The 15,109-nt window shown below is 36.4% G+C and overlaps 1 protein-coding gene across 7 annotated transcripts in view; it reads right to left on the reverse strand.

Moving 5' to 3' along the window:
- Positions 1-4,840: 4,840 nt before the first annotated feature.
- The window catches only part of ZBED4 (zinc finger BED-type containing 4), a 36,247-nt gene continuing 25,978 nt past the window's right edge, over positions 4,841-15,109 (reverse strand). For all 7 annotated transcript variants that reach the window (XM_083860004.1, XM_083860003.1, XM_083860005.1 and 4 more), the window contains one exon: positions 4,841-10,472. In XM_083860004.1, coding sequence (XP_083716130.1) covers positions 6,552-10,070 — 3,519 coding nt within the window. In that variant the 5' untranslated portion in view covers positions 10,071-10,472 and the 3' untranslated portion in view covers positions 4,841-6,551. The remainder of the gene's footprint in view (positions 10,473-15,109) is intronic.

Here is a 15,109-nt window from a genome sequence, read left to right on the forward strand (position 1 = left end):
CATCAGTTCAAACTGGCCTTTTACTCTTATTTGTTTGGGGTAGAGAAAGATAAAATACATACAAGGAGACAGGAAAGAGATACTGGGTTAGAGTTTTGAAGAGTATCTGACATTTATTTGGGTCCTGTTATACTTTGTTCTCCATATGTGGTTATTGAAAGTGGAACTTTGGTTTTGCAGCTAAAAAGGCTAGATTATTACCCAGGCAGTGAGTGCATGGAGCCTGTGGCTATATGACCTCTGTAACAGCATGTGGCAGGGCAAGTTTAAGTTAGATAAGAGGAAAAGGCTCTTCACCCAAAGGGTGGTTGGGCACTGGAACAGGCTCCCCAGCGAAGTGGTCACAGCACCAGCCTGACAGAGTTCAAGAAGTGTTTGGACACCACTCAGGCAGGTGGTGTGACTCTTGCAGGACCAGGAGCTGAACTTTGATGATCCTTGTGTCTCCTTTCCAAATCACGTATTCCTTTCTAACTATGATTCTGTGGGTAAATGCCTCAGACACAGGCCATGAATATTATGGTAGTCCATACTTGGAATGAGCAGGAGCAGCTGGTGAACTGGGATGAAGATTACTGCAGTTTTGCCCTGAAGACTGCTTGAATAAAACAAGCAATCCTTGGAACAGAAACTAAAGCTATCTCTCCTTTTTCTTAAATCAATCTTCTTATCTCCAAGTCTTGTGTTGTCTTCCTTTAGCTCCACAAGAATAATAGAGCTTATTTTCTCTAATATAAATTAATACTCAGTGTACTTGGATGGAAGAAAAAAATGTGAGTTTAAGTTCCCTTAAATACAAGAAGGCTTAAAGGAAGCCTCTTGCTCCTTCTACATATTTGAAGTGGGTTATTACAAATTCTGTATTTGGGGGACATAGGAGGAAGCATCAAGTTACAGAATGAATGGGGCAGATAGGAGGACAGAGACCGAACACTTGGAATTTTTGAAGGGACTTTAACGTAATAAATTTCTCATGCCTATTTAAGTTCTTAAAGGAAAAATACCTTTTGACTTGACTGATTACAATCCTACCATGAAGTTCAGTTTTTCTTAACAAAAGGAGAAATAAGGTGAGCATATTGAATTAACTGAAGGTTGAATTAACCTGAATAAAACAAAAAGACAGTACAGTTCATCTATAATGCTGCTATAGAATGAGATTTATTTTAAGGTGTCTTGTTTAAACTCCCCAAGGGTTAAATGTTGTGTAGCATCATACATTGCTCTTTCAAGTTTGACTTAGTTTGTTGGAAGCAATGTTTGTTCCTGTAAAAAGTCCAACAATTATTTGGACAGAAATACATCACCATGCCTTTTCACATGGAGAAGATGAATAATCAGTCTTATAGCCTGAGATGTGGGATGTTCTTGTTATAAAACTAAATAAAGTAATTGCATGAAAAAGAAGTTGTGGAGTTGCCAATAGAGGACATTTCTGGAAGCTGAAAGTAAAAGCTGCTTCAAAAGAAAGGTAAACTGATTACTCTTGCATCAAGAACCAAAAGAACTAAAGATCAAGGAACAACTTCCAGTCCACAAAGTCTCTAATATCAAGAGCTGGAAAAAATCAGACTATATTGACCTAATACCTGCCCTAAGTACTTGCTATGGGTCTTCTCTCTTGAGCTAAATTGGGGTGAGGAGACATGGAGAATGGTTGTATTGGATCTGACATCAAATACATTTATCTGCTACAACTGAGGAAAAACCAGAACATGTCTCAGGTTCTTCCCCTGTTTGTTCATCAGAACACAACCTCAGTGCAATCTATTTGTGCATTCTGAAACACTGAGCACACTCCTTTTTCTCACTCCCTGGCCATTTCACACATCCCCTTAGTGAGACAGATTACATATTCAGAACAAACTTGGGATTGTGCTGCCACTCCTGCATTTACAGTTGTTCCAGGACCATTCTTATTTTCCTGAATACTTCTAGTTCTTCCCATAATGTTAAGGAGCTTGAAAACTGATGAGTTCTTAGCATTCGTTTGCTGTATCAATTTCAATGTGTTTCCCTTGCATCTGACAGCATTTTTTCATAACTTACACAGCAATTCCAGAAATTATAGCCTAGTGTTGCTTCCCATTACTACATGTGCTCACTCTTACATACTCCCCCTGCTACCACCACCCTCAAAGGGCTTTCCTTCTTAGTATTCAAAGGCTGTTTCTTGTACAAGTGATTTCACTTTTTGTTTGCAAGAAAACTTTTCATCAAGCTGAGTTTATCACTGATATAAGCGAAAGTGTTTAGCCACAGCTATCTCAGTGAGCTGGTTACATAATCGGCCTCAGCTATGCCAAGACAAACGTTAAGAGGCTGTTAAACAGTGATACATGAAATGTATCACTATCTGCTTAACATGGGACACCAAAGATTAAAAGGGTATTTGCAGAAATTTCTTAAGCTAAATAACCTCTACAAAGGTTTTCTTCATTTCCTATTTATATATGTATGATTTCAAAGTGTAACTGGTCCATTTTGTATGCAGCTATTTATTTTAGATCAGTTCTTTAGATAAAAATGAGCAACTCTTAACTACTTTTTGATTGCTCATTTCAGACCTTTATAGGTCTGGTTTCAGACATGATAGAAAGGACAGCCACTGTTTCCTCTGAAATTCTACATCTTGCTGTCATGGGCACTCTTTTTCACCAATTCTGCTTTATTTCAGCTACAACTACCCTTGGTTCTGTACCAAGTCTTCTACATCTGTCGGTTTGTGCCAAGTACAAGGTAAAAATGCTGCCTGAAATGGAGTCACCTTTTCCTTTAAAACTGCCAACTAAAGTTTGAAGAAGGCATTGGTTCATAGTTTATAAAATCTAAATAATCTGAAACTAGAAAGTGTTATTGTTAATTATGTGCTATATATATATATATGTGTGTGTGTGTGTATTTAGTTCTCCTTTGTTTGAAGATACTGAACTGAAAGTTTGATATGGTCAGCTCTGAATAATGGCAGGAAAAAAAAAATCCTCCTCTCTTTAAGGGACAGACCTGAACAACTGTAAACAACTATTTTGAGCTGTCATCAATCAATTACACCCTTATGCTAGCCTTACACTGCTCTAGTTGAGATTTCAGTTCTTTATAAATTCAGAAGCTACTTTTGGGGAGCAAAGGGAAGCTATGAGTATTTGTTGTAAATGCTCACTAAATTCTTCAAACATGTTTCCTTCGCTTGGACTTGGTGGGCAAGAAAGAGGCCAGATATAAAAAGAGGCAAATGTGAGGGAAACATTATCTCAGGTTTCTGAAGCATAATATACATCTCAGTGGATACTTTCCATTATATACCCTTCACAAGACCTAAGTTCTTTGAAAAGGCCATTGCAGATCTCAACTTCTTCCCCTTCCTACCTTTATTACTATGAACTATTATTTATTAATGCAGTGTATAGTTGTTGCACCTGCCTACTTTTAAAAGAAGCAAAAGCTTTAAGATTTTTATGATGACCAAGTATCATCTACACATTACTTTCTATGCTAATACTGAAAAAATGTCTGCTTACAAAATTTATTTCTGAAGTTGCTAATGTACTGGATGTATCTGTTTAAGTATCACTGTTACAGGGTCACCATATTATGCATTAGGGCAGTGTCTGTTGCCACAGGGATTGGTGCAGCATAACTCAGGTTGATGAAAACTCCCACTGTTTACAGCTTTATTAGTCTGAGGGAAAGCACTGTAAAAATAGGGGGTGTCGTATCTATTACAAATATGAGAAGGGTTGTAAAAACAAAATTTTAGCAATTACTGGGAATTTACATTAAAAATAATAAGGCAAACCCAACACAAAACACACTCACTCAATAACTTACCTCAAGCTTCAATGAAAGCTTTCAGCCCTTCTTTTGGAGTCATTCTTTTCTCCCAGGCAGCAGTGCCTGATCTGAAGGAGATAATCCTGTAATTCCTATAGAATGATCAAGACTTACAACTGAGACCAGCAACTTTCTCAGTTCCCTTATTTTTATTTAAAAATTAGTTTTTTCAATTTTAAGGTCTTTTGGGCCTGCATATTATTTTTTAAAAAATTCTAACATAAGCCTTTAATTAATTCTTAACCAAGCTGACACTGAAACAGTGTGGTATTAAAAACTAAGCCCTTCCTAAAATCCAAACTGAAATTAAAAAGGGAAATCACAGGTATAAATAAACTAACTTCAACTCAAATTTTACATTTAAAAATAGTGACTAGTTCTTGTCTTCTCAGGAAGTTTTGACAAAAAGCATGACTATACAACTAATTATTGGTATGACTAAAAAAAAGATTTGGGGCTACAAAATGCCGTCGCCACGACTTTCCACACGGAGTTTGATAGGAGCTACAGCAAAGACTCCCTTCAGAGGAGCTGAGATACTTGCACCCAGAGAACTGTGATTTTCAGGTGAGCTTGTTCACTACCAGCATTCCTCCTCATTTGATGTGAGGATCAATGCTTTAAGTCATAGGCTGTATTTACATTGAAGTGTTGAGTGAAAAATATATCATTTGTTTAAAAAGAAAAGTGTTTTTTTCATCCTCTCTCCTCTCCACTGGTTTGGAAAGATTAAAAATCTCCTTTGTAAGGGTCAAGGTTATATTCACAGTTAAAATGTAGGAGAAAAAATTAAGATAATAATTAACTAGTAACCATTTAAACATGTTTCCCAATAAGCTGCTTCAAACTCACCTACTTCCAGCTCTATATAAACTAGAACAAATTGTTTTATTACTGCAGAAAAAATGTGTGCTGTTCTCAGTTAACCCTAGAAGAACAAAGAGATGCTGACTGTTGATAGAAGTAAACATTATCTTTTAAAATACTGCAGGGAAAAAAGCACTATTAGTCTTTCCCAAGTACACTATGTAGTAATTTACTTAAACAGTACAGGTATAAACATAACATGATGGAATAACACTTGAAATACCTGAAACAGTAAAATGTTTAGAGAAACTACACATGGAAACCAGAGCCACTTGGGAAGTAATTCAACAAATTTTCCTGAGGTTAAAACAAGTTTTGGAAAATGAGAAGAAGCAGAATCCAGGCTCAAGTCCAAAGAGCTAAATGGAAAACCCATCTTTTCACATAGCTTGTTCTGTGGTATATTTATGATTACAATTGTTTGAATTAATTTTTATTCAATGTTTGTCTTAAATCCATCTGAAAAAAAAAAAAAGGCAGTGTTGACTACCACTGGAAAATTGCAAATAAAATGTTTAATTTCAGAAACTGAGTTCACCATTTATAAATACACTAAAACATAGTAAATGCAAAATTAGATTAGGCATAGGTAGAGTATTTTAACAAAGCTATAAGTTTTCTAAAAGGTCATAGGCAAATGATGACTTGTTTCCCAAAAATGTATGCAACAGAAACTGAAATGAAAAGATGAATCTTTCTAGAGTTAAAGTAAGGAGAATGTTCCTTTCAGATTAAAATGCTGGCTATTTTTTCCATCTTGTTTGAAATTTCAAAGGCTCTATATCCCATTTGCTTGATGGACACCAACAGTTAAGAATCAACCCTACTACATAAAGTTCTAAGCAGTGCATCATATCCATAAGGCTATTACTGAAAACCAGAAGATCAGTTATTTCTAGGAGCTTTAAGAGAGGCTGTTCTACACAACTGAAATTACATTAGGAGTAAGGGCTCAATTTTTACAATAGGGACCTTATACTTTTGATGCACTAAAAATCAGAAAAGGCTTGAGAATGACAGAATTTTTGTGGTAAGTTTCTTGCCTTTTACATGGCATTAAATAACAAGCATTAATTCACAAACTTTGAGAGAAATTCAGAAGACCTTTTATAAATACCCAGAATATTTCTGTAATTCATTTAAAATGTAAAACCTGAACAGGAGAACCCAGAATGGGAAGTTTTACTACCGATTGCTGTATAACTGACATTCCATCTCATGTTAAATTTAAGATTTATTTTCAGATATTAAGTCACCAGTCTCCTGTAAACACATCTTCCTCAATAACTCTTCTTAATCCTTTAAGTACTTTAGGGCTTGCAGTTAAAAACACCATATGATAAAAAGACATCTTGAACCCCATCTTTCATGTACAGCTTTCTTTTGACAACTACAAAACCTGTTTTCTTGCAATTAAAGCAATGTTCAACTAAAATACAGTACCTGGTTTATGGTTTTTACATAATAATTGAATAAAAAACTACAGAATAGAACTGTTTACATCTTTTTTTTTTCTTTTTTTTTCCATTCTATTAAAACAAATGACTGAGCTTTTAAAAGTTCATTTACAATTATGGATTAAAACCTACATAATTTTGTATAATTTGACGAGACAAGCTATCTCTAGTGTGAACTTTTAAAAAACATATATACAATATCTGGCCTGAAGTACTATGAATAAGGCACATGTAGACATATTGAAAGCTGAAAAAAATGAACCTAAAATTTGGAATTATAGTCACTGATTAGATGTCATACATGGCCCCTACTGGAGCAATTTAAAAATCCAAGTTATAGATAGTTAATATCCAGTGAGCAACAACAGATTTAGTCTAGCAGTTTGTTCATTAGTTTCAATACTGGAAGTATATTAAAGGAAGATTCACTTTCAAAAAGATAAGCTTTTCAAAGTGTTCAATCATTAACCTTGACTGACTAAAGTTGTTGCTTTCATTGGATGTATTGAACAATCTCTCTGAAGGAACAATGCTTGGTGGACAACCCAAGAACCTGACAGCTAATTTTGACAGTACTGGCCAAGATGACTTCTTAAAGTTCCAGTAAGTTAGAGGATCACAGTTATGCTCAAGCACTTCTTCCTCCAAGTAAGAAAGCACCATTTCCTCTGGTAACTTTGCTCTCTCTTTCAGGTCTTTTGTTTTCTTCATGTCACCCATGAGTGACCAAATATTATCTTCCCCATACGAATTTGTAGATGGTGAACCTATATCACATCCATTGGAAACAGGTTTATCATCATCTGAGGTAGAACTCATTATTTCCAGCTCCCTGATTAAGTCTTGTTTATATTGTTCAGCCTCCTCTTCTGTAAATAATGATGTTTTATACCGGGGATCCAGAAGCGTAGCAAAAATGTACCTTGGATCATGAAGTGTGGAGGACAATCTACTCACCATAGCTTCTTTCAAAGATTTCAGCATAGTATCTATGCCCATAGTTTCCTCAAATAGCATTTCTATTTTCCTGTTAAGTATATGAATCATTGGAATCACTTGGCTTAGAGTCGACATGTGTGTACTCATCTCCCTACTTGCAGCTTCGAAAGGTTTGAGAGCATGACACACTGACTGCATGACTTCCCACTGATCACAGCTTATCAGCTCCCGAAAGCTGCACTCTATTGACATTTCATCAATCGCTCTTTTCTGTTCAATAAGACGTTCAAGCATATGAAATGATGTATTCCACTTGGATGGAACATCTTGTATTAGCTGATGCTGAGGCAACTCATACTCTTTTTGCAGCTCAGCTAACTTCTCTTTTGCTTTTGCTGACCGATGGACGCGTTCACAGATCTTTCTTGCAATACTAAGCAAATTCTGAACCATCCTCTGGCTTTTAATAGCCTCATTTACAATTACATTAACAGTGTGACTAAAACATTGTACACTTGAATGATCACCTTCATTTAAAGTTTTCTCTATACTCTGATTATCAGTAACAGTAATCCCAATCTGAAGTCCAATGGAAGTAATCCACGTTTCCCACCAGTATTCTAGCTGCTTTTGAATACTGATTCCATTGTAGTCGCAATCAATCTGTGATACATTTAACAGTGCTGAACAATGGTAATCCTCACACTGTGGTCGAAATGAAGACTCAAATGTTACCCAGTGAGCGGTCAGGGTTAGATATTCTCGTGTTTGGTTGCTCATCCATATTCCAGATGTAAAATGGATCACTCCACTTTCAGCTTCTTTAAGATGTGAAATAATTATTTGTTTTACATTATCATACATATCTGGAATTGCTGTCCTAGAAAAGTAAGATGGAGAAGGTAAAGAATACTGAGGTTGCAAATATTCAAGCAGCCTGTTAAAGCCAATGTTGTCTACAAAAGAATATGGCTGAAGGTCAAGTGCAATCATTTCGGCTACAAGACTTGTGATTTTTTTGGCAACTGGGTGAGAGTCACAAAACTTGTCATTGGTTTCATCAAAATTTGAAGATCCTAGCAATTCTGTGCGGAGTGGCATGTGATTATCCGTAGATGAGGATAACACTGTCTCTGGGACATCCGTTTTCAACACATTGTTATGAAACCGCTGCAAATGTCTTAGAAGGCAACTTGTGCCTAGGTTTGTTGGCTTTTTCCCTCTACTTATTATACGTCCGCAGTGTGTACATATTACTTTTGTTGAATCTGCAGAACAAATTGAAAAGTGATTCCACAGTTTTGAGGTCTTCTTACTATTAACAGGAAATATAATTTGATTATCATGTGTAACCATTGTAGGCAAGTCAGTCAACTTTGAGGATGAACATTCTGCAGAAGCCAATGTGGCGTAAGGAGAATTTGCCAAACTCACATCGAGAAAGCTCTTTTCATTTCCTATTACATCAGGATGGCGTCTATATAGATGTCTCATTAAGCAGCTTGTGCCCACATCTCCTTTCTTACCACGACTTATCATACAACTGCAGTATCTACATACTGCTTTTAGACTGTCTGCAGGTGAGAGTGAAAAGTGGTGCCAGACTTCTGACTTAAGCCTTTTCATAATCCTTTTATTTTGCTGAAACACAGCAGTAGGTTCAAATATTAGTGGACCTAATCCCTCACACTGTTTTTCAGGAGATGAAACAAAGGAGACTTCACCTATATCATCAGAAGATGAAAGCATTGAGTCTTCCACTAGAGTATCTCCAGAGGTGAGATTAGTATGGATCTCCTCAGAGATTCTGTCTGGAGAAGAGGAAACAGAAGTTGGTTCTTTCATTAGTTTTCCTGGAGAGGATGACATGGAATTCAGATCGCTATCTGATGGTAGCAATGATGGCAAGAGAGTAGGAGGGGCAGTGTAGAGAGGTGGAATGCTGGTACCACCCCCGTTCTCTTGCAGGACAATGGAACGATGGGCTCTCCACATGTGTCTTATTAAACAACTCGTTCCTAGGTCTTTTCCATTTTTTCCTCTACTGAATTCATTCATGCAGTGGATGCAAACAGCTTTAGAATTATCTAAAGGTGACAAATAAAAGTGTTTCCAGACAGCAGATCTCCTTCTAGAACCTGATGCACTCTTTGGAATTACAACTGTTTTTTCTGCTACATTCTCAACAGTGTCATCATATTGGTTGTTGGATTGCTGTGGAGATGAACCAACCATGACTTCTTCTTTGCTGCACTTTTCAGAAACTGAGAGATCTGATATTTCTTCAGAAGAAACAATAGAAACAGATTCCTCAATTATTCGATCTGGAGATGGTATTTTAGAAGCCATTTTCTTGACCAGTTTTATGGGGGATAACATAGAACTCAGATCTCCAACATCTGCAGACTGAGGTGGCAGCAGTAATGTAGATGAAGAAAATGAAGATATACCTGGCATAGTTCCATTTTCTTGAATTAGTACAGTGGGATGTGCTCTCCTCACATGTCTCATGAGACAACTTGTACTCAGGTCCTTTTCGTTTTTACCCCTGCTAAATTCTTTCATACAGTACATACATATTGCTTTAGTGCTATCTCTAGGAGATATAAAAAAATGGTTCCAAGCAGGTGACTTTTTTCTGGAGCTTATGTTTCTGCTAGAAAGGAGGCTTTGTGTCACAGCTTCCATTGCTACATCATACAGCGTATTACTATACTGAGAAAAAAGAGATCCATAATCATCTTCATTTTCTGCAGACAAATATTTGCCAGGGTTGTTGGTAATGAAGTTCTTTTCTTTGTCTTCCTGTTCATCACTGCTGTCTGCATGTTTGAAATCATCTTGTTCTGTCTTTATATCTGTTCTTTCTAGAGTACAGTTGATGCTGTCGTCTTCTTGCTCTACTTTCAAGTTACTGATTTTACCCAATACAAAAGTATCATCCATTCCGGGGCAATCTGCTTTACTCATGTCCATGGATGATAAATTCTTGCCAAGACTTCATTTATTAATAAATATAGATAATTTAAAAGATTATTTAAAATTTGATTAAAATTATGTATCTTGTATACTGAATGTAAAACAAAATGTGTGCATGTGTTAAAATAATCTGTTTTATGAATTCTGTATCCGTGTTGTGCATAAGCAAATATAATTAGTCATGAAAATGCATTTAAAAATGATAGACTTAATTAATGGAATCTCATTTCTTTTCCCAGGATCAGGACATTTCAGGTCATAGATGAATGTTCTCAAAGACAGACACTGCTAAATGCTTCATGTTGTAGCTATAATCCTAAAAAATGAATATTCTATTTTCTTGTTGAAGAAAGCCATTCTGTGCATCTTGATTGGGCAACTGAGATTCTTTTACACCATCTACAAAAAAAAAAAAATCAGAAGACAAAGTTGACTAACACATTAAAGAACTACAATAAAGGTGAAATGAAAGCAGGCCATTTTTTCTCCTTTGAGATAAAAACAATGTACTATTAAAAAAAAGGACAAAGCCCAACATTTACTCAATACATTTACTGTGGGCAAATATGTGTCTCCACATGCAGCTCTGGTTCAACTTTGACAAAAATCTAGAGACCAAGCATCAATTTTGTATTTGCATGTTCACACCTCATCCTACATCATTGTTCAACCACTGCATGCATGTACAGATACCAAAGAACACGCACACATACATATCTACACCCATTTACTTTATAGATGTCTACATCTACCAATAAGTATGAACACAAGCAGGCATTTAATTACATTAGCACAGAAATATGTACTTCAAACCAAATGTTATATTGTAGTCCTGTACATGTGAGCCCACCATTACTGACAGCAGTCTTTAACAAGAAAACAAGTAACTTCTGTAAAGGTATTCAGCATTGTCAGACTAATTACTCTTCCTTTGACCACTAGTGACCAAATAGTCGCATGTTAGTACTCATGCCATAACACTCCCAGACAACAACATGCTATAGAAACAAGCTTCTTTTAAAGTTTCATTATTAAAAACTGAAATGTTTAATTTAGGACAACTGAGCTATATAAATGCCATACAGAGAGGTCTCCCAAAAGTGTAGCAATATCACTTAGAAGTAAAGACATACACAGTTGCATATGCTGGTGCCTGGTGCGGCACTGCCAGCTCAAGTCCCTCAGATACCCAAAGGTTACACTAGAAAGCCCATTTATGACAAGACAACCAATTTCAGTTGAGTAAAGATTCTTCACCACCAATTCCAGTACAAAGAGTAGTTTTTTGAAGTTGCACATAAAGTTGCATACAAAAGGACAACAGCAGCCTCAATAACTAGAACCGAGTAATCCCTCACAATTATGAAGAAGCTGTCTGCATTTATCCGTCACTATTTTTCCCACTGCTATTAGAATTTTAAATTTTGCCAAATCCTTGTTCATTTATTCTTCTGTGTCATAAATGCAGCTATTGATGCTTTCATTCAAGATAACAAACATTTTGGGCCACGTTCGTAATGCTAAACTATGCATTGGAATTTTTGCAAACTAAATTTTATGGAACTCTTTCTCCACAGCTGAAGCCAAAACACAAAATTAAATTGATTATTTTAAAAACTTTCCACAACTTTTATGTGTTGCTAAAACACAGGAAGAATTGGGACATTTCTTGGGGTATCCTGTGCAGGGCCAGGAGTTGGACTTGATGATCCTCATATGGGTTCCTTCCAAATCAGCATATTCTATGATTTCATCAATGGTAAAATTAGCCATAGACACAAAACACATTTAAAAGGCTGTTATTTACACTGACATTTCCCCCCTGTATCAAGATCAATGTCATATTAGCATTGCAACCTATTTTAACTAATTTTATTCTGAGGTTTGTTTAAAAGAGAAATTAGAAACACTTTCTGTGGATTTCTGATTTATGGACAGGCTACCATTGTGATAACTTCCTTTCTTTTCCAGTGCGAGGGAAGGGGCAGGGAAAAGGATGAGCAATGATCTTACTGCAGCTATTTTAAGAAAAGAGAGATGGAGCATTCAGAACTTGCTAAAAGGTAGGGAGCAACTTTGCTTTTATTTCTGTGTGAGTTTCAGTATTTGTGCCTTTCTTTCTCATTCTTGAGGGAAAAAAATAATATATTTTCAGATACCAAAAGATATGAGAGTTGGGCACAAAGAACAATGAAGGGAAAGACTTGAAAAAGAAAAACCTTAGATTTCTACGTGAAATTTACACTACACAGGATTTTCCACTGGCTTGTGAAATCACATCTGAGAACAATTCTGGCAGCCAGACTTAATTTACATGACTCGTATAAAATTGAATGAAGCAGAAATTAGTGATCACACACATACTGACGATACGGACACATGTGGATCTGGAACAAGAGAGAAAGTGTAACACAGTCAACTTTTTTAAATAGCAATCAATTCAAGAGGATCTTTGTTTTGTCTCTACTTTGATCTAAGCTGTGAATTTGGAGCTTGTACTGCAAACAGGAAAAGCGAGAAAATATAATAAGCTGTTGTGACTTAGGATCACAGAATAGAAAGGCTCACAAGCAAGTGGCTTGACACAGAGCTTACAGAACATAAATTATGCAGGGAAGTGCCAAGTTACAGTAAGGACATTACAGATTCCTAGCTAGATTCACACAAAATAAATGCATATCTCTACTGGCATCAGGTTCTGATGAAGCTGTGGGCAATTTCTTTGGCTCAGAACAGGTAATCACGTCTTTATCTTTCGATTCCTATAATTTCTCAACTATGCAAAACCAATTCTAGGCTTTAAACAGAAAAAACTGCAGAGATGCTTCAAGTGCCTCTGTCCTGATAAGCAGTTACTGCTTAACACAGTGAAGCTTAAGGAAGCTGTGATGGGAAGATTTGAAAACCTGATAAATAAGACCAGTTGCAAACTTAATAACCACACTTCACTAGATTGACATTCATTAACAACACATTGCCGGTGGCTAAGTTCTTAATCATTATCAGCCATTATCACTACATATTCAAACACTTAGGCCCTAATCACCTTATCCTAAATTAGCTTTGAGTACACAATACCACTGAGCTGATGCCATGAAGTTAAATACTGATGGCTGTGGTCCTTGACAGTCTTAGTTACTGATGCTGAGGTGAAGAGGTGAGGGAGCTGTTTGGACTTTGAAGCAGGAACGATGGTGCTAGGCTTCGTTCTTCTTTATTTCTCCTTGCTGTCACTGCGTGGTTTTAATATTCATACTCTCTTCCACCAAAAAATGTCAGAAGCAATCTCATCTGCTTCTGACTCTATTATCTTCATTTCTTTGCTACCAAAAATTCTTCTTGGTCCACCAAAAATCTTTCCTGATTATTCTGTATCCTTAGTTTATGACTGCAGTCTTTACTGCTTGAATTGTTGATTCACATGGTGTTTGTCCTTCTTTTGTGCAATTAAACCTAGGTCCTCCTTTGCAGCTACATCTTATTCCTATATTTATGCTTAGCTGTGAAAACGCCTGCATGCTGTTAAAAGAGTTACTATGCTATTAGAAGTGTTAAAAAGCACTTACAGACTGTGGTCAGCTACACTATTTTAGTGTACTTATGACTGAGTGTAGGACAAGAAAAATTATTTATATCTTGTCCACTTTATGACTGTTAGAGGTCTCTGGCTACATAGTATGTATTTTTCTCAGCCTTGTTGCTGCCTTCTAGAAATGAGCAGAAATAGCTGAGATTAGAGGAGACAATTACTTCCGAGGAAATCCCCAAAGTTGGATGCCCCTCAGAATATTTATAATGTATTTTTTTTTTTATTTTCTTTCAAACATCTAAGAATAATTTTTGTTGCTTTGAGAACCTGGCTGAATGGCAGAGCTCAGAGGGTTGCAATCAGCAGGGCAGTCTGGTTAGAGGAAGCCTAACTAGAACAAACATGAAACACAGGAGAACCCCTCTGAATACAAGGAAAAACTTTTATTTTGACAGTGACAGACAGAGAACTGGAAGCAGCTGCCCAGAGAGATTGTGGAATCTCCTTTGGAGATATTCAAAACCAGACTGGACAAGGATCTTGTCCAACCTGTTCCAGCTGAACCGGCCTTAGCAAGGGAAGTTGGACTAGATGACCTGCAGAGGTCCCTTCCAACTCCCATCATTCTCTGATCCTGTGTTATGATGTTACATCACACTGTAAAATTAAGTCAAAGCCCTTCCCTTCACACACCCTTGCACATTCAACTGAAACTTTCTTTAGAATACAGTCCCCAGAATATTCAGGGTTAGAAACATAAATACGTTTTTCATCTCTTCCTCCCATGCCAACTCTATGTAAGAGTCAATCTGTTTTAATAAGAAACAAAAGAGGATGTTTTAAAATTTTATCTTCATCTAGAACAAAGTATGAATTTGATTATGACCACGTTTACATAGCTTATTTACCCCTGGACCCAACCTATTCAAAATTAAGAACTGCTGCTAAACAAACAGGGTATTCAAGAAGGAAAATGTTTTCGAAGGTACAAAAAGCTATTGGCAGTTAGCTCAAAGTGATTTATGCTTTTGAAATATCTACAATGAGATACAGAGTCACCTTGCAACAAAACAATCTTCAAAGAAAATAATTAGAACTAAAGAACAACTATCTTATGCTCTACTCTAAACTATTAGCACCTGAGCAGTAGCTTGCTGTGGTAAGAAGCCTACAAAAACATTTTATAGGATTTTCCATTCAAAATGGGATTACTGAAAGCACACAGTGGTTGACAAGAAAAGTCTGGAGAATGTCACTGATTTTAAGTGCCACAGCAAATTGCCATGACCAGAAGAAATCACTACAGAAGGAAAGAGGTAAAAAGTGAAACACTGGTGTCTCAGAATTGCAGAGACATACATTAACATATGGAGAAGTATGAAAAGTATGCAAGAACACTGAACTATAAGCTGATTATTTTTTGTAAAGCACAGCATGGCCTGCAAGCTTTAAACAATTTTAGATTTTAGATTGAATAGTCAGATGATAATCATGAACTTGATTATAT

This window comes from Zosterops lateralis (assembly GCF_965231275.1).
Source record: "Zosterops lateralis genome assembly, chromosome: 4".
In the NCBI taxonomy this organism is placed as follows: domain Eukaryota; kingdom Metazoa; phylum Chordata; class Aves; order Passeriformes; family Zosteropidae; genus Zosterops; species Zosterops lateralis.